General features: G+C 47.7%; 1 protein-coding gene and 1 long non-coding RNA gene across 3 annotated transcripts; both read left to right on the forward strand.

Moving 5' to 3' along the window:
* Positions 1-141: 141 nt before the first annotated feature.
* On the forward strand, positions 142-10821 carry LOC129384094 (uncharacterized). 2 transcript variants are annotated; one of them, XR_011890027.1, is made up of 3 exons: positions 153-604; positions 8213-8398; positions 9883-10821. It is a non-coding gene; the product is annotated as an uncharacterized lncRNA (long non-coding RNA). The 2 variants fall into 2 exon arrangements; XR_008611868.1 differs by lacking the exon at positions 8213-8398 and having other exon boundaries at positions 142-604.
* On the forward strand, positions 599-4528 carry LOC126528246 (protein FRA10AC1 homolog). Its single transcript, XM_050176135.3, has one exon. The coding sequence runs from the start codon at positions 826-828 to the stop codon at positions 1777-1779; it is 954 nt and encodes a 317-aa protein (XP_050032092.1). The 5' UTR covers positions 599-825; the 3' UTR covers positions 1780-4528.
* Positions 10822-26516: the final 15695 nt, after the last annotated feature.

Here is a 26516-nt window from a genome sequence, read left to right on the forward strand (position 1 = left end):
GATTCTTGGTGCATTTTTTTTATGTTCTTGCATATGCACTCAAGTGCACTTCATTTAACTTTGTCGTAATCACAAGAGTGTACAAACAGAAAGAACCGACAGAGTCTTGCTCATCCGCCTTTATATACCGTCTTTTGCGGTCATAGGGTTAATATCATAGAAACTCAATGGTTAATATAAACAACTCTATGCATAGCTCTATCCCCAGTATTTCCCAATCTTCCCTGTCCCCTCTCGCTTTACCTCACGCATGCGCGATTGGTTCTTACTTCGCGCTGCGGCCGCGGCCACCAGCACCACGGAGCTAACAGAGCCAGCGCCTCCTAACCCCATTAGCCCTATGTCCTGCCCTCGGCCTCTTGCTGGCGTCTAGTCATGGGCTGGCCAACGTTGCGTCGTGCAGACCGCTTTTGCTCGCTGTTTACTTGATGCAGTACTTTCGGTGCTTCTAAATTGATTTGCAAACTAGTCATCTGCGTGTCGTCCTTGTGGAAGTGAGTAGTGCCGGCTCCGGGATTTCGTTTTTGGTACAGTACTGCTGGTGTGGAGCGTCGTCACTGGGAAGCAAGTGCGGTTTGTCGCGTTGTGTCCTGCTGATGCCAGAGTAAGCGCACATTCGACACCCAGCCAACCTGCGTTTCTCATTTAGAGCACCTCTGCACGTTGGTGATCAGCACGCACCTGTGGCACTGCGCGCTTTCATGAATGACTTTTAAAGAAACGCACATGGCGTCTCGTTGACCCTTTTTTGTGCCGCGCGCGTTCCCCTGGTGCGCTTCGCGTAGCGGTCTGTCATTTCGCTCGAGCTCTGTGCAACCGCAGGCCATGGAGAACGACGGACGCGACGCGGACGCCGACAGCGTCGTCGATTTCGCTCGCCACCGAGGAAGCAACGAGTACGACTCCAACTTTGAGACTGACTCGGAGTCGGTGGTCGCGGGCGACGAACGCTCTCGCAAGGACCTGCTGGTCGCGGCGTCTCCGCCGCGACGCGAGCCCAAGGCTCACCGGGATGTCGTGGTCAAGGAATACAGCCTCGAGGAGAAGCGACGTGAGCGCAACTGCTTCCTGGCGCTGGACGCCTACACGAGGCACAAGAAGCTCATCAACGACTACCTGCTCTGCTACCCGGGCGCTACGTCCAAGCTGAAACGAGACACGAGCCGCGATCGCACCGACTTTGACATCATCCGCGAGAACCACCAGTTCCTGTGGGACGAGTCGGACGACGAGGAGCCGCCGACGTGGGAGAAGCAGCTGGCGAAGCGCTACTACGACAAACTGTTCAAGGAGTACTGCATCTGCGACCTGACGTACTACCAGGCAAACAAGATCGCCATGCGCTGGCGCACAGAGCAGGAGGTGATCACGGGCAAGGGGCAGTTCAGCTGCGGCGACCGGCAGTGCAAAGAGCCCTCGGGGCTGCGTACGTGGGAAGTGAACTTCGCTTACTTCGAGAAGAACGAAAAGAAAAATGCCCTGGTGAAGCTCAGGCTGTGTGCGGAGTGCTCGTTCAAGCTCAACTATCGGTTCCAGAGGAAGGAGCTCACCAAGAATGCGACGAAGAGGTCGTCATCTAAGCATGACGGTGGCTCGGAGAGGAAGAAGGGCAAGATGGACCAGACTGAGGGTGAGAAAGCCGGCGGAGAACCCACAGTAGATGAGAAAGAAACAGCCAAAGATGCAGAAGAGTCCATCTGGAGCAAGCCGAGCACTGCCGAAGAAGAAAAGAGCCAGGAGGAAGAGTTTGATTCCTACTTGGCCGACATGTTCCTTTAAGAAAATGATCTTGATGGATTGCTCTTTTGAGCTCCCTGCTCTTTTTACTTCATCCCTGAATGTTGCTCGCTTACCTGTGATGATGCCAACAGGACAACCTGAGAGTATGCCTTTTTGCCACGCTGGTAGGCAGTGGAAGGACAAGTGTAACAACGTTTGTGCTTGTTGGGACGTGGTGGCGCGAACCGTTGCTGCTGACTGGTTGTCATTCAGTGGCTTGGGACCATGAGGATAATGATAAGCAGTTTTGCTCAATTACCAAGTGCTCAGTGAATTGTTTCAGACTAGCGTATGCAATGGCAAGATTGTCGTTTCTTTCTAAAAACATTTTTTGATTTCCCTCTATAATAGCATGAGCAAAGGGAGGGATTGCGAGGCATAAGCAATGTTGCTCCATTATCAAGTCCTCTGCAAAAGGCTTGGTGCGAATAGTTTCAAACTAGCATTTGCAACAGCAGTTGCGTCCATGAAGTTTTTTTTTTTTTTTTCTACGATGCCACCAAATGGCGTGACACAAAAAGTAGAGGATTGTGAGACAATTAAGCAGCATCAAGTAGCACAAGGTGCTCTGTGAAAGGATACGTGGATTGTTTCATTCTAGAATTTACAGTAGCAAGTGTTTTGTTTATTTCTATAGGTTTTCCCAAAATGTCACCAAACAGCATGATAGAAATAGTGGTTTGTATAATTTTACACTTGCAGGGTGCCCTAGAGGATGCTGCAACAGCAAATTGAATTTGGAGAGTTAACTTGTTTATAAGGAGTGGAATTGCAGTGGGGTAGCCATGTTCCTTGTGGTGGATGGAGTGTGTTAATATGCAAAACCTGCCAGGGCACTTTCACAGGGGTAGAAAATGGGCTGGAATTGACAATTTAAAAAATAGTGAGCACCCTCCACTTGGTGTTTTCCAATCAAGAACTCTCATCAGAGACTGCATCTCACCCTTGAAGTGTGCCCCCCTCCCCCTTAGTCCAGTTCTCCAATGACCATGGCGATGTTGCAGGTTCACCGGACCAGCACTTGCTGAACCTGCATGCTTACATTTCTTGGTAAAGCCTCCTAGCTCTTCCAAGAAGGAAGTGTGAGCACAAAGGCTTTTCAAAAATTACTGCAAGAGTTCCATGCTCTCATAATTATTCCATATCCTATGGCTGGTCACCAAGTATATGCTGCTATTCAATAGGCACAGCCAAACTCTGGCAGAGTATATATATATATATATATATAAAAATTAAAAGAAGGGCAGCGAGGTTTTTGCCAGCTTAGAGGTGCATAAGGGGTTTGGCAGAAGTAAAGGCAAGCTGTTAAGTGGGAAGAATAGTTTATTCTGCTATCCTGTAGTTGAGGTTATTGGTTGGAAAATGCCCTTGCTCATGCATGCGCAGTGCCATTATTAAAACTGGCCAAATATGTGTTATGCCCTTGAAAGGCATAACAATGGGAAGTCATACGAAATGTAAGGATCAGTGCAGTTGGTTGGAGACTGGCCACAATTCAAGTTGGGGCAGTGCTATACACTTGTTTCTAGCAAGAGTGCTAAGCTGCCCACACTTCTCAAATTTAGGAGTACTACATCGCACAGGTGCCATGTTTCAGCTGGGTCACTTTCAGCGAGTGCTGATTGGTTGAGCCGGCGGACGGAATGCCCATTGCTTTGGCCTCTACGCCAAGCAAAAGCGAAGTGTCCTCGAAAGTGATCAGTCAAGGCGATGATCACTGTTTCAATGTGCAAAGAGCTTTCCTTTTTTCTTTTTTTCAAGTGGCTCGCATCTCATGGTGAATAATCAAGCTCACTACTACTTATTGGTGTGCGCACTGTCTTCGGAAACATCCTGAAGATTGAAGGCTGGCAAAGGCCTGGTGCTCGTTTGCTGCATGTGGCTTAATTAACTACAGTACATTATGTTCTTGGCTGCTTCAGTCATTGGTTGCCTGTGCCATAGATTTTAGCACTGCCTGTTCTGTTTTACATCTAAAGAGAATGGATCCCTCCTGCAAGCGTTATTTAAATACACGTGTCCAGGCTTTCAATTTGGCCGTTCAGGCATTGCTGAAGTGCAAAGGCTGGTACTGCCTTTGGTACAAGAGGTGTTTATGTCGGTACTGATTTTAAACAGCCAAGAGGAGATGTTCATTTGTTTATTTTTTTCATACAATCGTTCATGTGCATTGCATGGCAGCCTATCAGACATGTTGGTAAAGTTGGTGCGTGAAGCATTTGATGCTAGCGTGGTGAAATTGCGCTTGTATGTTTGTGTACGTCCACATGGCAGCAGCAGCTTCGGTGTTGTCTGATGCCATTGATTGCGCATTTTAAGTTTGTGCCCAACTTCAGCTGCACTTCGGGAGAAAGCAGCCATACGTGACGCATTGCTTTTCGATTATTATTTACCTCTGTGAAGCAAGAGCACTTATGCAAGTGTGGATGCACTTTACCTGTTTTATTTATTCTTGTAAAGGTGTTTTAATTTTATTTTAGCATTCTGAGGTGATGTGCCAGGCTCATTGTGAGCCTCTATTTTTCAGTTTTTAGTAATCGCCATTTTTCTCGGCAGTAGAAGATAAGCACAAGCAAGTCAGGTGGCAGAGTTTATCATGTTTTCATTTGCTCATTGTGCTCTGTAGCAGCATGCGTTGCATGAAAGCTGCTATGTTTAATTTTAATCTTTTCACAAAGTTGCGAAGCTCTATGTGTATTAAGTGACAATTTTGTGTACTTTTTGCATTGCATTAAACTTGTCATTATGATCCAGTTATCTTTGTTCTGCTAGTGCATGTGAAATGATCAAAGAACAAAATGTAGGTTTGGGCTAGTTTGCAGTCCATTTTGCTATTCATAACAGCATAACCAGCACAAAAGTAACGGGGGCCTAGCTGATGCCATCACAAAGTCAAGCATTGATATTGATGTGAATTATATTTAACACTGAAGACATACTTAAAATGTCATTTGGCAAACTGTACAGTCGGAAGCAAAAAGGAACACAAGAAAGCATAGGAAAGATGGAACTTGTCAAGGAAACTCCGCAGTCATGGTTCCTGTGAAATCTATCTTGGCTCCTTGTTTAAGCAATGATGAAGCAATCATCATAGAGGCTTAAGCTTTCACCTAGTTCCTTCATGTCTGGTACAGTGTAAAAGTGAAGAGTAGTTGCTGCACCTATTTGCCTCCGTTTCTGAAGGCATTCTGAAGACTATAAAGGAGGCTAACAGATCTAGGTAGGATCACGTGTGGCTTAGGAGAAAAAGAAAAGGTGACATTCACTTTAGCATGCACAAAAGAGGATGAAGGTGGAAGCCTGCATGCTGGCGAGACATTCATTAAATTGACATTCTCATTCATAAGCATTGTTCCTATTGTTTCCTCCCACCAAATGTTGTGGGTTCAAGTTCCTTATTTACCTCGATCTTAATTCGCCTTAACAGCAAAGGTCGTGGGTTCTACCATCAATGGTGGCGCCATCAGTTTCGTTGCCATTGTATTTTGGTCCCACCAAATGTTGAGGGTTCAACTCCCTTCGAATGCCGTGGGTTCGACTCCCCCCAATGGTCGCAGGTTCAACCATCAATGGTGGCACCATGAATTTTGGTGCCCTATAAATTTGACGTCACCCAAGTTCAAGGGTTTGACTCCCACCAAGGTCATGGGTTCGAGTGCCTTATTCGCCTTAGCACCAAGGGTAATGTGTTCGACTCTCAACAATGGTGGCACCATCAACTTTGGTGCCATTGAATTTTGGTCCCATCAAAGGTTAAAGGTTCGACTCCTACCAAAGATCGTGAGTTCGAGAGCCTTAATTCGCCTTAACACCAATGGTCGTGGCTTCGACCGTCAATTTAGTGCCACTGAATTTCGGTCTCAGCAAAGGTCAAGGGTTTGACTGCCACCAAAGGTCTTAGATTAGAGAGTCTTAATTCGCGTTAACTCCAAGGGTTGTGTGTTCGACTCCCATCGAAACTCGTGGGCTCGACCATCAATGGTGGCACCATCAATTTTGCTGCAATTGAATTTTGGTCCCACCAAAGGTCAAAGGTTCGACACCCACCAAAGGTGGTGGGTTCGACCATTAATGGTGGCCCGATCAATTTTGGTCCCGCCAAACGTCGATCGTGGGTTCGAGTCCCACAATGGTCGTGGGTGGCACCATCAATTATGGTGCCATAACGCCAGACAGTAAATTTTTCGATAACACCGGACAACAGATTTTTCGATGCATGAACCACTTAAGGCTTTCACTTTAAAAAAGTGGCCATAATCTTATATCTGTATACCTACTCACAAAGGCTCAAAAGTTTTGGGCAGAATACAATCATATATATACGTGGGAGTCTTGGCCCTTGTGAAGCTTTCACGCCTGTGGTAGGGCTATCAAACATTTGATGCAGTTACTGGACATGTCCCGACGATAAATCCTCGCCGTATTTACACCGCCCCTGCCTTCTGGCCCATTTTTTGCCTTTTATGGACATGTTTGACCACTTGACCCAAACACAAGCCAATCCTCTGAAAACTCATGGACTTTCCGAACCCCAACGTACCACATGACTTGTTACAAGTGCCGACAGCTTGGACTACAATGCATTGGTGCCATTGGGACCACGGCTTGGCGCGACGATGATCGAGTTTACTTGGCGAGATGCATATCTTTCCGGTGTATGTCAGATTTGTCCCTTCAGCCACATTATTTTTGCTATACTCATGGAAAGCTTTATCTGGCAATGTTGCGAAAACTGCGGAGGCAAAAAATGCTCGTGAAACAATGCAGACATTCTCATCCACACTAGCTCAAGCTGGGAAGCAAAAACATAAACAAGTTGTTTAAGCTACAATACAAGACAAAATACATTACTCAGTGTTAAACTCCGTTAAATTTTATGCTTTCCGATTCCGCGATTGTGCAAATTCGCAATCGTCGCACATGCATGTAATCTACGCTGATTCTGTATCTGTTCCAACTAAACCCAAAGCGCTTTCAAATGCTGCCGAAATATTTGGCACAGTAACACGTGCTCAAGCTATACGCTCTGTAGCTTTCTCTTCACTGCCAGCGGTGGCAATAGGAACGCGTGCAAGAACTTGTAATAATATTCATTTGACAGTCGGCACTTCTCCATGCTACAGAACATATCTTTTGACCCTATTGTTAGCCGGTAAGCTATGGCTAGTATATCGCTCCAGAAGGTTAACTCGTGTACCGGTTTACATGCTAGGAATGCATTTGAACGTTGCAGTGGTCTACCAATCCGAAACGCTAAACTTTCTAATGTAATCAGAATTATGCCCTGGATTTCTGCTCCATATCACACTATGGCTGCTACAGTACCGAGGCCAACGGCGCATACAGTGCCGGGACGTCACGTACCGCCACTGCTGTTTCAGCGCGATATTTAAGGAGCAAATATTTTGCTTTCAGTTTCTCCGCTAATAACCAAACCTTTTCCACCAAATAAAGGAAACCAAAATAATGTTGAAAGCATTCTTGAAGGAGCGCTAAAGAGAAAAGTTATTTGAATTAGACTTATATTAAACTAAAAAAGGTGCCACTCTTACCTCGAGAAAACGGTTCGTAAGCCAGAAAAGACGCAAAAGGGGTTGGATGGATGGGTGCTATGAGCATCCCGTTTGGAACGTAGCGGCGGGTTGCGCCACCAAAAGATTGTTCTTACTTAGTCTATTAATGTCCCGCCTATCTTAAAAAACTCACACGCTAACAAACCATTCCCAGCATCAAACTTTCTAAACCACTACTGGGAACTGTTTTTTTTTTTTTGCGCCTTCGTTGTTTGTGGTGCCCCTACTATTCTGCCACCAAACCTCCAATTGCGAGATGGGTGACGACGCCATATTGAATTTCCTGCACCGACTTGCTGTGACGTCATAGGTTTTGACGGCATCTGCTTGGTCCGACTCAGTTCTTTACAATTGAAAATGGACTTCATTGTGTAAAAAAAAAATATGGGGTTTTACGTGCCAAAACCACGATCTGGTTATGAGGCACGCCGCAGTGGGAGACTCCGAAAATTTGGACCACCTGTGGTTCTTTAACGTGCACCCAAATCTAAGTACACGGGTGTTTTCGCTCTCATCGATATGTGGCCGTGGCCGGGATTCGATCCCGCGACCGCGTGCTTGGCAGCCCAACACCATAGCCACTAGGCAACCACGACGGATAGTTCGCTCTAAAACCAAAGACTGAACTGCAGAAAAGCTTAATTTTGGCCACAAAGACACAAATGAAAAAAAAAAAGCAAATGAAATCCGCAATGTCACACTGACATACCATTCCTAGGATTCCGGTGCGAAATCTGATAAAGCGGAACTTCTACCTTCACTTTCTCTACTAACATTCAACCTATATACCGCGAAATCAACACAAAATGAGTGTCTTAAATGATTCATTATCAGTTAAACTGATTTGTGTTTCATCTTAGTGTCCGGCTGACGTACGTCCAAAAGCAGGGTACACGGACCGTGCTTGCATTCCGCCCCCCATCGAAATGGGGCCGCCTCGATCGGGAATCGAACCCGGGACCTCGTGCCCAGCAGTGCCACGCCATGAGCCACGCTTCCCCAGCGGCGGGTTTACAATTATATTCAGCCACTGGGGCTTACCGTAGGTACAGTGCGCTGTATTTTTTCTTTGATTTGGCGTTTGCGGCTTAATACTAAACTCAGAGAAATTATTTTCCAATATATTTTTCGGCAACTCGTTTTTTTCTGTCCGCTTGTGCGCTAATTGAATTTTACAATAAACGGTAAGACATGGTATAGGAAAACAACAACAAGAAATAGGTAAGAAAGGTTATGCATAATTGCGTGAGTGCGGAAACTTTTCGTTGGTAATTAGTAATCACTAAGGTAAAAAACACGTGACGGGCCTGCAAGTGCTCTGAGTACCTGCGAACATTGTAGAAGAGGCTATTATGTCGGTTTCCGCTGTATAAACATTTAGTCGTAATTGCCCGTCGTCTCTGCAGCGCTGTCATAATTATAATCTGCTGATCATGATAATATAATTGGGATAGTGACGCTTACAAAGTCTTATAGTCGATAACCATGCCCCATTACAAACGGCTGTATACTGCTTTTTTCATAGTTAAAAACTTTACTAATGCTACCTTTACTAACTGCTGTTGCGAACGCATTGCCGGCATACGAGACAAGCTTTTCCTGCGCCCAATTTATCAGCCCAATTTATCTTACAATGGCAGTGACCGCCAGGTTTACCGATGTGGCTGGCCCTACGTTGGTGGTCAAACGTTGGCAAACGCTAAGATAATGCCAGCGGCCCACGCTTGGTCCTCGCATGGCAGCTGACTTTGAGCCAAGTCCGATAAAGTCAGGCAGCAACTTGCTCACAACACGGTGTTGTGCAGCAACACGGTGTTGCTGCGAACGTTTCTTGTGCCTGGAAGTTCATGATATTGCTGCAGATACAGTGCAAGATATTTTTCAGACAATGACTGATGAGGGCCTGCATTTGTCCCTTGCGTAGATGGACAGTGTTAAACGGATGGTCCCTCATACTCACTCACCAACATTTTTGCAGGCTATGTAATCACTCACGTGTACCCACACTCGTCGGAACCTCGCTCACGTTCCCGCTAGAGCCCATTCGTATTCACCAACACTCACTTGCGTTCATCGTCACTTTAATTCACACTTACAGGCACCAATAACTGACGCTCATGTACTAGCCTCCATACTGCCGCTCACCGGCACTCTCTCAAATACGTACTCACACTCGCCGACAGTCGCTAGCGTCCGGTCAACCTCACTCCCGTGGATAGTGCTGTCCATAACTCACACCCTTTCTCGCCCACTCACGCCTGTGAAGTGACAGTGGAGCAAGAACGAGTCGCAGTGCACTTAACTATGACGTGCCTCGAAAGCTGCCCTGGTTGTCGGCTCTCCCCGAAGCTGGTTTCCCCACAATAAGACGCTTTGAGGGGGAAAGCCCGCCTAAGTGATTGCATCTGTTCATGCTAAAGCGTGTGTTTCATCAATTGCGGGTTAATGCGCACGTCACTCATACTGTTAACTAGATGAGAGTGATTCGTAAATTAAACCACCCGGCGTTCTTTCTTTTTTTTTTTTTCAGAGCGAAGGCAAGGCAGCCTTTTTTGCGAAACCTCCCGGCCTTTCCTGACCATGGCTGCTGGGTGCTGCTATAGTCGGTGTCAACCTAAGAATTACGAAGATGCCACCAACAAAAATCCAACAAAAATGTAGCGCTCCTGCTCTTCACCTGTGAAAGAGAGCTGAACCACCTGGTGCTCGCTCACAGCTTAATAGCGTTGGTCGGCTAATGCAAATGCTACGCTATTTATAAAATAAGAGCTAATTGTTTCGAGCTACACTATTTTCTCCAGCTGAGCACTGACATGAGGATGCCCTATAAAATATGTCTAGACGTTAAGGTTTCAACCTGAAACAAGTGACACAATGATCGATTTGTACGGAGAAAACAGTTGTTTCAAGCGCGCAAAACTGCTTGATGTCGGCTAAATAAGCAAATCTAATTGGCTGGTACATCTCTGAAAATTTTGCTTTAGTTGGACAGTGTACAGTGCTCACGGAATGAAACGCGTCAATTTAGGGCTAAGTAGTGCGCATACTTTCGTTTCAACCGGCTGCAGTTCGTGTCACATCGACGTAATTTTGGCGCGAACGCTTACACCGGAGTCCTCGTCACGTTTGGTGACCAAATTCCTAGCGACATGACATGGTGCTCTCGCGTACTTTGCACATATGTATAGGGTTGTACTAAATGCACCGTGTCCTATTTCATTCCGTGAGCACTGTACATATAACCCTGCAATTCCTTTTGTTGTCACTGAGTACAGGTTTCTTACCCAATACGTCCTGTGCAGGACAGCACTACTATCTTTACTACCCTTAAAGATGTCGTGGTTGCTGGCCTTGTTTTCTACGGAATAACTCCGGGATGAAACAAATGGCACCTAAATATTTTCACTGCAGTCAGTATGCGTAATCAAAAACACAATTCCTTTAATAAAGCAAACCCTTCTTATGCCTATTTTTCTATGGTTTGCGGTTTCACGCACTTCTCGGTTTGGTGGTGTGATCAGTGACAAAGCGCTATGCAATCGTACGCACCTGTGTCTATGTCATCTGTTTTGTGTTAGAACGGCGGTGGCATTTGTACACCGGCGAAGAAACGTTAAGACGTAATCAACCTGGATCGGTCATCAAGACGGTAAACGTCACACAGTTTCTGCATAGCGTTACTTGCTACTAGGAGAGAACTGAGAACTGGGAAATGTGGGCCGATCCCTAAGACGGTTGCAACCTAACACGACCTCTCAACACGATGAGCTGTCACGAGGAAAGAACATGATAAACAGGCACGGGACACACGCGCCAAAAGTGTCAAGGAGCTGTACTGCATTTCAGACACCAGCTGCATCAATGTGGCAGCTACGCAAGAAGTTCGGTCATAAAATATATCACTCCGCTCGCTCCGTCCATGCTTCGCTGCTCGCAAACAGCGTTTACTCGTTTGAGCATGGACGTGAGGCCACCCGCGACAGCTGGAAGTAAAAAAAAAATTTAAACAAGCTAAAAACAACCAAAAGCAAAATGATCTAAAACAACGCATTAGCAGTTGTCTACTACAGTTTGCAATGTGTGTTTCTGGAGATTAAAATGGTTAAAATTCAACTTCATTCACAATTGCGGTCAAGAAACAAGGGACTATTTACGAGCGCGAACACAGCCACTGCAAAAAGTCCCTCGAGCTTACGCACTTGATGTCTGCAACAGATAGTATGCTTTGGAGCGAGAGCAATATTTTTGCGATCGAGGCCTAGTGGTTTGTGAAATGGGCTCTTAATTGTGCTTCAAGGCACGGGTTTGATTCCAATACCACCTATCTTGCCTAAAATTATACAAAGAATGATTCGAAATAGTATTTAACAGCGGAGAAACGTCACACAGCGCCACCACCGACCTCAGCATCTAAACCTCCACATTTCACAAAGCTCTTGCGTAAAAGCATGCCCGTCTTCTCGGCGTTCAGCGATGTACGCGTTCAGCGATGAACGACAATCTTATGGGCATCATTAAGGACTGTCCAATAGAAGTCGGTGGTAACTTCGTTAAACAGGATACCAGTAAGCTATCGCAGGAGACGAAAGATCTGATCAAGAAACGGCAATGTATGAAAGCCTCTAACCCTACAGCTAGAATAGAACTGGCAGAACTGTTAAAGTTAATCAACAAGCGCAAGACAGCTGACATAAGGAACTATAATATGGATAGAATTGAACATGCTCTCAGGAACGGATGAAGATTAAAAGTAGTGAAGAAGAAACTAGGAATTGGCAAGGATCAGATGTATGCGTTAAGAGACAAAGCCGGCAATATCATTACTAATATGAATGAGATAGTTCAAGTGGCGGAGGAGTTCTATAGAGATTTATACAGTACCAGTGGCACCCACGACCATAATGGAAGAGAGAATAGTCTAGAGGAATTTGACATCCCACAAGTAACGCCGGAAGAAGTAAAGAAACCTTTGGGAGCTATGCAAAGGGGGAAGGCAGCTGGGGAGGATCTGGTAACAGCAGATTTGTTGAAGGATGGGGGGCAGATTGTTCTAGAAAAACTGGCCACCCTATATATGCAATGCCTCATGACCTCGAGCGTACCGGAATCTTGGGAGAACGCTAACATAATCCTAATCCACAAGAAAGGGGACACCAAAGACTTGAAAAATTATAGACCGTTCAGCTTACTGTCAGTTACCTACAAACTATTTACCATAGAGCACCCCTTTTCTGCCGCAAGGCTTGGCCTATTAAACGCAGAAATAAAGACGTATTAAAAAAAAAAAACTATTTACTAAGGTAATCGCAAATATAATCAGAAACACCTTAGACTTCTGTCAAACAAAGGACCAGGCAGGATTCCGTAAAGGGTACTCAACAATAGACCATATTCACACTATCAATCAGGTGATAGAGAAATGTGCGGAATATAACCAACCCTTATATATAGCTTTCATTGATTACGAGAAAGCATTTGATTCTGTCGAAACCTCAGCAGTCATGGAGGCATTACGGAATGAGGGTGTAGACGAGCCGTATGTAAAAATACTGAAAGATATCTATAGCGGCTCCACAGCCACCGTAGTCCTCCATAAAGAAAGCAACAAAATCCCAATAAAGAAAGGCGTCAGGCAGGGAGATACGATCTCTCCTATGCTAATCACAGCGTGTTTACAGGAGGTATTCAGAGACCTGGATTGGGAAGAATTGGGGATAAGAGTTAATGGAGAATACCTTAGTAACTTACGATTCGCTGATGATATTGCCTTGCTTAGTAACTCAGGAGACCAATTGCAAGGCATGCTCACTGACCTGGAGAGGCAAAGCAGAAGGGTGGGTCTAAAAATTAATCTGCAGTAAACTAAAGTGATGTTTAACAGTCTCGGAAGAGAACAGCAGTTTACGATAGGTAGCGAGGCACTGGAAGTGGTAAGGGAATACATTTACTTAGGGCAGTTATATAGTGACCGCGGATAGTGATGGTGACAGTGATAATGATGATAGTAACAGTGACAGTGATGATAGTAATAGTGATAGGATAGGTAGTGACCGCGGATCCGGATCATGAGACTGGAATAGTCAGTAGAATAAGAATGGGCTGGGGTGCGTTTGGCAGGCATTCTCAGATCATGAACAGCTGGTTGCCATTATTGCTCAAGAGAAAAGTGTATAACAGCTGTGTCTTACCAGTACTTACGTACGGGGCAGAAACCTGGAGGTTTACGAAAAGGGTTCTACTCAAATTGAGGACGACGCAACGAGCTATGGGAAGAAGAATGATGGGTGTAACGTTAAGGGATAAGAAAAGAGCAGATTGGGGGAGGGAACAAACGCGAGTGAATGACATCTTAGTTGAAATCAAGAAAATGAAATGGGCATGGGCAGGACATGTAATGAGGAGGGAAGATAACCGATGGTCATTAAGGGTTACGGACTGGATTCCAAGGGAATGGGAAGCGTAGCAAGTGGCGGCAGAAAGTTAGGTGGGCGGGTGAGATTAAGAAGTTTGCAGGGACGACATGGCCACAATTTGTACATGACTGGGGTAGTTGGAGAAGTATGGGAGAGGCCTTTGCCCTGCAGTAGGTTTAACCAGGCTGATGATGCTGCTGCTGCTGATGATGATGATATGCAGGAACACTAGACGGTATCGCCCCGCGCTCCACCGTCGATCTTCGCGGTACACCTTGGCGCGCACTGCGCACTCGTGTCGTGTTCTAGGGAGCATACATACGATGCCCGTATTTAGGATCTCTGTCGTGTTCGCCTCAGCCGGACGTGCGGCACTGCTCGAGTGCACTGAAAACGGCACGAGTGACGTCAGCTGAAGGTACCAACTGACTACGTCAGCTAAAGGCTACGATGCCTAGAGCATTTCGTTCTCTATGCCTCGAGTGTCTTGATAATATTTATCGCAATAAAACACCGCACAAATGAGTTCTGCCCTGTAGGCGTGTTATATATTTAAGAGGATGCCGAACAAGACTTTTGCCGCCGAGATTTTTAGGCCAAATGAAAGAATCGGTGGCAAGTTGGTTGACACAATCTTGTTTTCAGGCAGGAACTAGCGGAAAACAATGAATTTCGTGCATTTTCGCAAAATACCACGTCTAGCGGCTGCTCCGTGAACCAAAGAAAGTGACGTTTCTGTGACGTTGTCTGTGGCGGATATCGGCGTGGCAGCCATCGCCACGAGGCGTTCATTTGAGGGATCGTCAGCTGTTTGTGCGCAGGCGCGAGTAAGAGCGGGCGCGAGAGAGAAAATCTGGGGCCTTTTGCTCCTTGAATATATGACGCTGCCTACACTCTTCAGCAAAATTACACCCTTTTGTCACAACAATAATCGTCATCCGTCTTGTCCGCATTTCCTTTCTTTAACTCGGCGAGCCCTGTACTTTCCAGTAACAAGCGGCATGCGCGTTATCAGCATGACATAGCATTCCTGACAGGAAAGTAGCGGGTGCGGCGTTTTCAAGAAAGGAAACGCAAGCAAGGCAGATGATGATTATCGTTGCGTGACAGAGATACACCCCAAAGGGTGTAACTTTGTCTAAGAGAGTAGGCACTACGGAGGAGATTTCTACGTAGGCGTTTGTCCTTAGGCGTGTCAGCATTGCGGGTGGGGTCGTTTGTTTACGCTCGGACGCTGGCCGCCGGCGCCAGTAAGATAGGTGAAGCAGCGGGCACTGACAGCCGATTTGGCGACCGCTGTGGGGGAGAGACTGTCTCGCACCTGCGGCGCTCGTGCTAACTCAATCGTGGTGGATCATAGCTTTCTCGCGCCTTAATTACGGCAATGTACCTTGTAAATAACATCACAGATGTTTCTGTTGGAGCGGTAGCGACCGTAGTAGAGCCCGGGCCGCGTATATTGGAAATATAGAAGGCAGAGCGCCTTAGCAAACCGCCGTTGAACGCAAGTGGGTGAAAGGACGCCGGTGACGATGACTGAACTATGACGAGAACTTCGCCTCTGAAGGTACGTCGGAACGACGTACCTTCAGAGGCGAAGTTCTGACTGATGTTGCAGAAGTCGCGGGGTGCCGTAGTACTGAACTCAGCGTCACAGGTTGGCGACTGGGCGTAATTATATTTACTCAATCGTGTTTTTTCGCTAATTGCAACAACGTGTCATTATTTCGCATTATTGGCGGCGACTCCAGGGCACTAAAGCGGCAACGGGGTCACCGAAGAAGGAACCCGGACTGTTCCGCGGGTCGGGGCCGCAGAGGCCTGCGCGTGCCAGGGGTGTTTAAGATTGGCTATCCACTATCGCGGAAAGCCAATTTTTTATGCGAACATCCCCTGGCACGCTTCGGCCTCCGCGGCCCCAACCCACGGGCCGCCCTGCTTCCAGCTTTGGTACTCCCGCTACCCCTTGGGTGCCCTGAATATCCTGCGCCGCCTGCTTTATTATAACCTCAGGTGCTCTCCTGAGGCATCCGCTTGCCGGTTACATGTGCCCTCCTGGAGCAGTGCTTTTAAATAATGCAATCTATAGTCGCGACTAAAAAATCGACCCGCGACTTAGAACCGCGACAGTCAGAACCTTGCCCCTTCAGACACAGCGATCATCAAATGGGGTGTCCGTGCCCACTGCCTCACCGCGCGGGCAGCGAGCGTCCGAGCGTAAACAAACTCGACCCCACTCCGCAATGCCGGCACGCCTAGGAACAAACGCCTACAACACGAGCTAAGAAACCTCCTCCATAGTGCCTAGGCAGAGTCATATATTCTAGTTGGTTCTTTATTCTATGATATATTTAAGGACCAAAAGACCCCAAATTTTCTCTCTCGCGCCCACTCTTACTCGCGCCTGCGCACAAACGACTGGCGATCCCTCAAATGAACGTCTCGCGCCATCGCCCGCGTTTCTTCACCCGCTAGGACGGCACCGGACGGCAGCAAATGACGTCTGAACAGCGGAGTTGCTCTCGGCCGCATACTTGTTTCAGCAAGCGGAGCTTGCGCCGAAGTTTTAAAAATCGCCATTTGTGTTGTGTGCTGCTTCGTAATGTGATCAATGGAGCACCTGGCACAACGCAGGAGAATGGCTCTACACTGCTATGCGCAAGGGTGTGGGATAAGTATCGTCGGGCGAGACAAACCGTGTCATACCTTTCCGGCAGAGCCGAAGCTTCCAAAGACATGGATTCGCGCTGCGCGCTCATCTCAGCCAAAGCCACCTAGAAAGGTGCTTTGTCTCAGCCCTCATGGGCACCGTCAAAGCGTGGCTTTCTGTGCTCCGAACACTTCGAGGACAGTGACTGTCAGACTTTGCTGCAGAGTTGCGGCGTGTCAGCGATAGGGCAGCGCCCCTCCATTTTCTCCAGAAAGCGGAATTAAGAAAAAAACGGAGCAAGTGGAGGTGCATTCGAGGAGACAAAAAGAGTTATGCTTTTTAGTTCTTCATTGCACAGCGAAAAAAAACGATGACGAGATTGGCGGGCGATGAGCAAAGGCATCCCGCCGTCTTCCTACTGCTGCTCTCTCGGGCGGCGTTCACTATGTCATCATAGTAGCAGGGTTCTCCAATAGTTTCCCTTCGGTCATAAAAATGATGATGATAAAAAAAACATTCGTTATTGACAGGTAAAGGCGAATTGAGAAGGGGCCCATAGGGGGTCCGGGGCTCTAGTGACGTCTTCGGCGATGACCCGTGCCCGTCGGATGAGTGCCCGGTGGACCTCGGAAGTGCCGTCGCGAAGGACGCCTTCCCACTGCTCTGCAGTGCGACATGCAAGAAGGATACGGGCAAGGGATGGTGGTCGTGAAACGTCCGCGTAACGCTATGGGAGAGCTTCATATAGCGTCCCCAGTGGACGCACCACAGCGCTGTCGCAAGTAGAAGGTGGACTGCTGCAGGGAGCAGACGCCGAACGGACGCCAAAGGCGTTCTGTGCGCACGCTCGCTATTGCGCAAGGGTGGACTGCCTGTATCGGCGTGTGAATGTTGCTGAAACAACGTGCATATCGCCGCGCTATTTCTTTGCAGCGTTCAGAAACATCAGCGCGAACAATTTCGAACCAACTACAACGCCTTGTTTCACTTCCGGCTTCAACGGCGTTCGAAACAGCGGCTTAATTCATTATTCGAATTGTACACTTGGACTACTACACGTTAGAAAATGAGTGCAGGGCAAGTTCACGTCGCACTTTAATTTCACCACTCTTGCAGTCGCTTTCACTCGCACCGCGCATGGTTGCGCGCTCACGAAACACTGCGAGGCGGACGTCGGGCAAGCAAGCGCCGGCTGCCCACCTCTATTGCTGTAATTCGGCACACATGACGTCACCGCATACCCTGCGTGCAGCCGCCGTGCGCTCCCAATCGCCCAAAAACATAGCCCCCCGTTAAAAAAATAGGGGAAATAAACACTGCGTATCGGAACAGTAACGTCTCCCGAGTCGAATTTCGATGCTTGCCACATTTTTCAAGCTCAGTCCCTACCACAAACCCAATCCCAGTCACAGGCGCCTCCCTACGAAATCCCTCAACAGTCCATAGCTACAATGTGCCGCGACCTCCTGCATGAGCTTCGACGAGAATTACACCGAGCTAAACAGGAGATACGTAAAAGCATTCATACAGAGGTCAAGGAAATGATTCGAGCCGCCTTCGTCGACTTTCAAAACACGTTGCTGAAGCCTGTGCTACATGAAATTACTAGCGAACTCAAGCAGAACGTGAGAGAGCTCGCGGCACCACCCCTTCCCTCTAAATCATCATGCTCCTCCTCATCCACCCTAGTCGCACGCGCTACACCTACCTGTCACTAACGACAAACGAGCCCGCGAGCCCATACATTCGCTTAGCCCAGCTAGAGAATGATGGCTCCTGCTATGCAAATGCAAAATGGAATGGCGGGACTAACGCTGTGGCAATGAAACTGCAGGAGGTATACCGATCTAAACTGGGCTCACGGCAACGGTACGTTGCCGTAGCGTAAGTACAGCCGGACATCATACTTCTCCAAGAGCCGGGCACCACACTTGCTCCTATCAGTGACTACCAGACCAGAAGGGGCTCAGGTGGGGCGTGAATGTGCGCGCTCGTGTCGAGCAAACTCGCCTAAACACATACTACCCGCACGTCAGGCATTTGCTCATCAAATCATAGAGATTCTCCCCGCGGACGCGTGACCAAATAGCCTGTACAACTTAAATGCATACAATGAACCTCGTGCTCGGGGAGACAATTTTCAATACCTACTCACGGAAGTCATCAAGATGGGCCCGCAGTCGGTAGTGTGCGGTGACTTCAATACCACACATGTGGCCTGGGGGTATCGCAATACCACACCAAAAGGCACCCGACTTTGGGACCACGCACATAATCACCCACTCACCCTCATAACAGATCGTACCCAGCCTAGTTGCCATGGAAATAGCGTCCAGAGGGACAGTTGCCGGGATCTCGTTTCCACGAAAGGGGTCCAGGGTGAGTGGCTGAACACCGGCGAGACGCTGGGCAGTGATCACCATATGCTCGTCATCCGCATCATTCGAACAAGTTACAAACGTCCTGAAAACTTGCATTACAAGTTGGACAAAACTCGCAGGGATCGAACCACAGGAGACGAAAGCCCCCAAAATTATGCCAGTTGGCTCAGTGATTTATGCGAAAATCTAAACGAAACATAACTAGCCGCATAACCACCACGAGAGAGACCCACGAGGTTGGTCCGCATCTCCTACATCTGTGGGACGCGCGCCGAGTTCTCACGAAACGGTGGAAGCGGCAAAAACTGAATAAAAAATTGCGCATCAGAATATCCCAAATAACGAGGGCAGCCCGGGAATACGCGCACCAGCTGACAGGTGCTAGCTGGCATACGCTTTGCGGTAAGATAAGTACTACGCTGTGCACCGCGAGAACCTGGGCCATCCTTCGGTCACTATAATAAATCCGAGAAACACGAAGTTCCATAAATATCGGCAGCTTCAAATACTCCCCCACCAGTACGGAGGAGACGGAGACCAGCTCCTAAAGAACCTGATAGCTTGCTCTAAGCCAAGCTATCAGGACTATCCGTATACAGAAGAAAGTGGCCCGCTAGGCACTGACATAACTGCCAACGAAATCAAAGCCGCACTCGCAGACCTCCACAGGGACACCGCACCCGGTGAGGACGGGATACGATGCATTCTACTGCGAAATCTCCCGGATGAGGGCCTGGAGACACTCTGTGCTATGTACAATCAGCGCTAGCACGACGGCACTCTCCCTCTGGAATAGCGGCGTGCCAAAATCACTTTCATGCTCAAGCCCGGAAAACCACTCTTGATCCAAAATTTGCGGCCAATTTCCCTGACATCATGCATTGAAGAGCTGCTTGAGTATGTAATCCTAGAACGGCCGCAACCTTTCTTGCAGATGCAAAATTTCTTCTGCCGCACACCTTTTGGATTTCACCCCCATTTGTCCACTCACGATGTTCTTCTTGAGGTCCACGAGAATCTCTTTGATCCCCCCACCCATCAGGGCGCAAACAAGAGCTCTTTTGGCACTTGATGTCAAGGGAGCTTTCGATAACGTTTCCCGTAGTCCCATCCTTGAGAACCTGGATCATTCCTACTGTGGCTCCCGTATGTGCAATTACATACGAGCCTTTCTCAAAGACCGTGTAGCCACAGTGGGAATGGGCCCATACGGGTCATCAGATATTAAAATTACCGGAGTGGGGACACCTCAGGTATCGGTGCTCTCACCAACGCTATTCAACATAGCTATGGCGAGACTATCTCTGTTCCTGGAGGTGGTCGAGGCACTATGCCGCCCGATATATGCCGACGATTTGACTCTCTGGACAAGTACCGGTTCAGACGGAGAAATTCAGGACTGCCTACAGAAGGCGGTGCATATAGGGCAGCCTACCTCGCGACTGGAAGCCTCGAAAGTTCACTACAGAAGTCAGAACTATTATTAATCCGATCCCGAAAGAGCTACGAAACACCAGTTCCTGTGATTGAAGTGAAAATCCAAGGCATACCAATTCCCACTGCACAAAGGGTCCGAATCCTTGGTTATCACCTTCAACCCAATGCCAAAGCTCACTTCACGGTAGATCTTTGGTGATAGTGCGAGCAAATCATAGGCATGATGAGGCGCGTCAGTAACCGCTGCTCAGGACTCAAGGGAGCCGATATCCTGCGGTTGGTCAAGGCATCCGTTATCAGCCTTCTAACCTATCACCTCTCTTACCACAGCCTGACCCTCTCGCAGACCAACCGCATAAACACCACCATTAGAAGAGCAGTTAAGCAAGCGCTCGGAATTCCTGTCTATGCTTCCACGGGAAGACTACTTGCACTCGAGGTACACAACACCATCGAGGAACACATCGAAGCACAGAGGGGCGCAGCTCGAGCGATTAAGACTGAACCCCACAGGCAGGCATTTTCTAACATGGCTGGGCTACCCACAGCATTCACCCTTTATACGCGAGAGCCCCGTGCTCTCAAACATCCGAACCTTACTCACTATAGCACCCATGTCGCGCAATATGGATCCAGAGCATCATAATGGTCACGTGGATGCACGTGCTAGATACCTTCGGAAACTCCTCGACGCCCAGCCGGAGGCCACCGTCTATTGCACCGACGCTGCCCACTACGCTCTTGCGATCTGGAGCAAAGAAAGGCAAGTGTCGATGGTGGTGGACGATCAGAGTGATATCCTCTCCTCGTGTAGCGTCTAAACAGAGGCTACGCTCACGGAGAGACGTTAAAAAATTAAATTATGGGGTTTTGCGTGCCAAAACCACTTTCTGATTATGAGGCACGCCGTAGTGGAGGACTCCGGAAATTTTGACCACCTGGGGTTTTTTAACGTGCACCTAAATCTAAGTACAACGGAGAGACGTTGGCCATAGCACTCACCATCAACCACATCATTACTTACAGGAAGATATCACAAAAACACGACGGCGTCATCATTACAGACTCCCATAACATGACTCCCATGACACATGCCGAGCCTATCTCAGAGGTCATGTATACCTCTGGAAGCTAATCATGCTCTCACTAGCACACGCAAGCTCCCCACAACTCCAGATCCCTCAATATCACGCATCAGGCTGATCTTGACACCTTGTCACGACTCACTGTCGGGCATTGACCGCGCCTATGCGGCGGCCCGAGAGCTAAACTGCCAGGCCCCTGGCAAGGCGAGCCGCCCAGATCAAGCCTCCCACAATTTGCCCAACACCCACCGCGACCCTCCAGACTTTTGCAGACTAAAGCGCTTGCGCTATGATCCTCCACACAAATGAAGCCGTTTCCCTCAGGCGGGGGAAACGGCTTCAAACTAACCCGTATCCCAACTTCCTCTTCCTCAACAAGTTCTCCCCAACCTTATACTCCACCACCTGCCCAGGCGGCGGTGCACCACCGACGGCGTTCCGCTTCGCGATTGAATGCCAAAAAATAACAACGGCTATCCCTGTTCTAAAACCCCCCCAACCAGCATATGCACAGTGCGAGGCTATCCTGCGTTGCTCCGAGCCTCAGCTCTGGCTGGACCTGATACGACGAGTACGAGTGGTGGCGGCAACCATTGGGACCCAGGACTAAGCGCCCCCAACCACATCAATCCTTTCACTTTATAATAAAGTTGATTTCTTCTTCTTCAGTGTTGCAACGCACCGGGCGTGCCATTCATTTCGTAGGCCACGCCAAATGGCGCCGAGTGTTCTTAGAGATGAGCGAAAAAAGTATCGGAGCAGCTCACGCGTCATACATAACTCGTTTCGACAGTGGCAATGCGTTGTGTCGCTATACTGATTTAATGCTAAGGCATTACCGTCGACAGTCACCGTGAGATCTGTTCTGCCGCACTTTCTTTAGATTGTTGAAAATTGCAAATTTTCAGAAGACCATCAAGTATTTCATAAATAAAATTCACCCCGAAAGAGAAATTAGGAAAGAATGTAACGTGTGCGGTGGCATCATTGACATCAGACACATGCTGGCGGGATGTCCCGCGACTGTCGCCGACCCCGAAGAAAAATGGCTTTACTGGCACAAGATGATATCAAGCTCTTCGTATCAAGATCAACTACGGGCTGTCCAGAGGGTCCACGATGGCGCCATAAGGCTCGGCCTGACGGTGCCGACGTGGACGCGGCTCGCCTCGGGCTGAAAAGACCGGGCTTCAAGACTCTAATTTATTAAAGTTTTGTGAATGAACGAATCAAGTTTACAGCTCTACAACTAAGCGATCAAAACTGATATCGCGATTCTGTAAATTGCATCTAATAGTAAAATTTATGTATTTTACATGGCTTATAATGTACCACTAATGTGTGAGTAGAACTTCTTCCAAAACCCATGTAAACATTCTAACAAGTTCACTTAAGGTATACATTATATCAAATTTGTCCGCATTGGATGTTCTGACGGATGCAGCTTACAGAACTGTGATATCTGTTCGTGGTACAGAGTTATAGATTTGTAAACTTCGTGGTCTTATTTTTTCATATTTATCGGAATTGGACCATTTTCGTAAAATCATTCAGGCACTAAACCAAAATGCTGCTTTCAAAAGTCACTATAATTTATCTTTCTCTCTCAAATCCAACAATTTCCATTAAAATTGGAAACTGAGATTCAGAAATTCAGATAAGTATTTTCTGTGTTTTACATGTATTTCAATAGGTTGCATCGGAGTTGGGCCCAAGCTAAAGCTCCGTCGTAGCGCTCAAGTCTGGTAAATCCGTGTGGAACAACAGTGTAGAGTGTGGTACAATTGGAATTTAATTCATGTACTAATGACAATAACAACAAAAGTCGTCGTTTATTGCACATCTCGACGTTGGAGCCATCATTGACGTAACAACGCTGCAGATAAGCCTCATGCGGAGCCTCCCTGTACTCAGGCCGGAAAGTTGACGTTTCACAACATTTGCGTTTATCTTTTGCCATAATTTCAAAGCTGAAAAATCCATGATGAAGATTTTCACCGTTTGCGGATGCCTTTGTACATAATAACGTGATTCCATTCAAGAAAGGGTCAAAGTGAGATTTTCTGTAAATCAGAGTTCTTGCAGAAGCAACAGTGATGTGTCCAACAATTTCATTTTAAAGATTCACCTCCAAATTGGGAGGACGTTCAGACTTCGCCTCTAAGAGTAAAACGACGACTGCTTGCCACGCCTCCCCGGCAGCCGTAGCTTTCTTGCGGATGCTGTTATGATTGGGGGCTCAATCCCATCGCTCGTGATCCGTTGTCAAGATTGGAGTGCGGCATGAATTCGAAGGTAGCTGGCCCATGCCGTTGTCCAACTTATCCACGCTGAGGACGTTGATGAAGGGAAGGACTGCTTCTCATCGAGAACGAGGAATATGGGTTTATTTACAGTATTTACATCAGTGCAACATGACTGTTTGAGAAAGTACATCAGTCTAACATGACTGCTTGAGAGAGAGTGACCTGAGCCGCCGCGCAACAGCGGTTTTTAAACATTCGGTCCTCTCCCGATACAAGGTGGTGCGAACGTTCGTTTAGTCATCGCAAACTAGCCGCCTCCCCGCAGAACGGTCTACACACACACATATACACACGCATACACACAGGTGCGAAGGTCCGGAGCCGACGTCAGAGGGGCCCCGTAGAACTCGGAGCCGTTCCGGGTAGCGCGTTGTCTTGCGTCTTGGTCGGTGCGTGGGAAGCAGCGCAAAACGGCGTTCCCGCGGCAACTCGCGCACCCGTAGCAGATCAGGTCAGCGTTGGGGAGTTTGGGAACAATAGTTGGCCTGCCGAACTCATTCTGTCACAACGGTGACGAGGCAAGAGGTTGGCGGCGGTTTCAGCACAAAGCCTGCTTCATGGAACGCATCCTAGCTGAAGCGACGGAGAGTGGGGGATGCGCATCTTGTTCCCCGACACAAAGTCGATTTAGTCACGCTGTGGCTAGAGGTTGGCGGCGATGCTCCCGAGATGTTGCTTCCACAGTCGCAACGGGTTCGCAAAACTTTGCACTGCAGCTGGCCGTTTTTAACAATGCGCGGATGATGATGATTTATGGGGTTTTGTGGCGCAAGGGCCAGGTATGGCCAAAGAGCGCCATGTCTGTGCTAATGAGTTTGCAGTGTAATTATGATTACTATGAAGTTCGTGTGAGGTGGCTGTAAAGAGGCCTTAAAATATACGCTCTAAAGTGCGTAAAGTCTGTATGATAAAATTATGGCGATGACGTATGACTTGTACTATGAACATTTAGATGCATATAAAAAGAATGATACGATAGGTAAAATATATCAGATTATGAGAAATGCCAGAGCACTACTGCCTCCTTGGAGCCCTTGAAATACAAGGGCCTGGAGGCATGTGCTATGCAAAACAAATATCGCAGTGGCATCCTCTCGAGAGAGGAGGCGCTACGAATTCATGGGACTAATAACATGTAAGACCACATCTCTAAGAAAACCTAGCACTGTGTCTGTATTAAAAAGCGGTTCTGGACCAAGAAGCATTGCAGGATGAAGAGGAATGTGCTGTCGGTATGCTAATGAAAAATGACTCTTTCTCTCAGATTCGGCTTCCCGACACTCCAGGAGGACGTGGAGTACGGTCAGCCTCTCCCCGCATCTACCACAGGTTGGAGGCTCACTTCCGGTGAGTAGAAAATTATGGGTGCCAAACGTGTGTCCGATTCTGAGACGACATAACAGGACATCTGTTCGGCGCGATTTTGTAGTAGAAGACCAGAATCCTAACTGTGGTTTTATCAGGTGGAGCTTATCATCCGTTTCCGCGTCCCACATGCGTTGCCAGTGGTCTCGCAATCTCCTTCGCAAGAAAGGCCTCAGATCTGTGACAGGCATCGCAGCGGTAGGGTTAACAGCTTGCAATGTGATTGACGTGGCCATCCCGTCCGCCAGAACGTTACCTTCGATTCCCCTATGGCCAGGGACCCAGCATATTATGATATTCTGGTTAGATGAGTACGCTTTGCACAAGACCGAAAATAGTTCATTAAACACGGGATTTTTATGTTTGCTGAGTGACATTAAGGCTTTCACGACGCTTAGAGAGTCAGTATAGATCGCTGCTTTTGGAAGTTTTGATTTTCTTATATGCTTCACAGCAGAGAGTAATGCGTAGGCCTCGGCTGTAAAGATACTTGTTTCCGGATGCAGTACATCGGATTCCGAAAACGATGGGCCGACGGCTGCATAGGATACCCCGGCATTTGATTTCGAAGCGTCTGTGTAGAACTCTGCGCAGGAGTGCTTGTGCTGTAGTTCTAGGAAATGCATCCGGATTTCTGCCTCAGGAGCGTGCTTTGTAACTTTTATAAAGGATATGTCACATTGTATCACCTGCCACTCCCAAGGAGGTAAGAGCTTGGTTAGGTGGATTAAGCGATGCTCGAGGAGTGGGACATGCATTTCATCGCTAGGCTCTTTCACACGCAGCGAGAAAGGCTGTGTTATAGAGGGGCGATTGCTGAAAAGTGTAGCGCACGTCATATCGGTAACGGTATCAAAACATGGATGTTCAGGATTAGAGCGTACTTTAAGGAAATATGTAAAGCTGTTGTATGATCTCTGTAAGTGGAGAGACCATTCATTCGATTCGGCATATAAGCTTTCAATCGGGCTTGTCCTGAAAGCGCCCGTGGCTAAACGGATGCCTAGATGGTGAACCGGGTCTAGCATCTTTAGCGCGCTTGGGGCGGCAGAGTTATATACCACGGCACCATAATCTAATCGTGACCGGATGAGGCTCTTATACAGATTCGTTAGGCACTTCCTGTCACTACCCCACGTAGTCTGGGATAGAAGTTTCATTAGGTTCATTGATTTCAGACTTTTCTTTGAGTTTTTTAATGTGTGGGACGGAAGTGAGTCTATTGTCAAGTATAACACCTAAAAATTTGTGCTCTTTGTTTACAGGTATCTGTTGTCCACACAGTTCTAAGCAAGGATCCGGGACCAGGCCTCTCTTTCTTGTAAACAAAACACAAGAACTCTTAAGAGGATTGATTTTAAATCCATTTTTCTCTGCCCACCCTGACACCTTGTTCAAACCATGCTGTACCTGTCTCTCGCACACTACGAGGTTACAGGATTTGAAACCTATCTGAATGTCGTCCACATAGATGGAATACAAAATGGCCGGTGGTAAGGATGCACGAAGTGTTGTCATCTTAACAAT

This window comes from Dermacentor andersoni, chromosome 9 (assembly GCF_023375885.2).
Source record: "Dermacentor andersoni chromosome 9, qqDerAnde1_hic_scaffold, whole genome shotgun sequence".
Lineage (NCBI taxonomy): Eukaryota > Metazoa > Arthropoda > Arachnida > Ixodida > Ixodidae > Dermacentor > Dermacentor andersoni.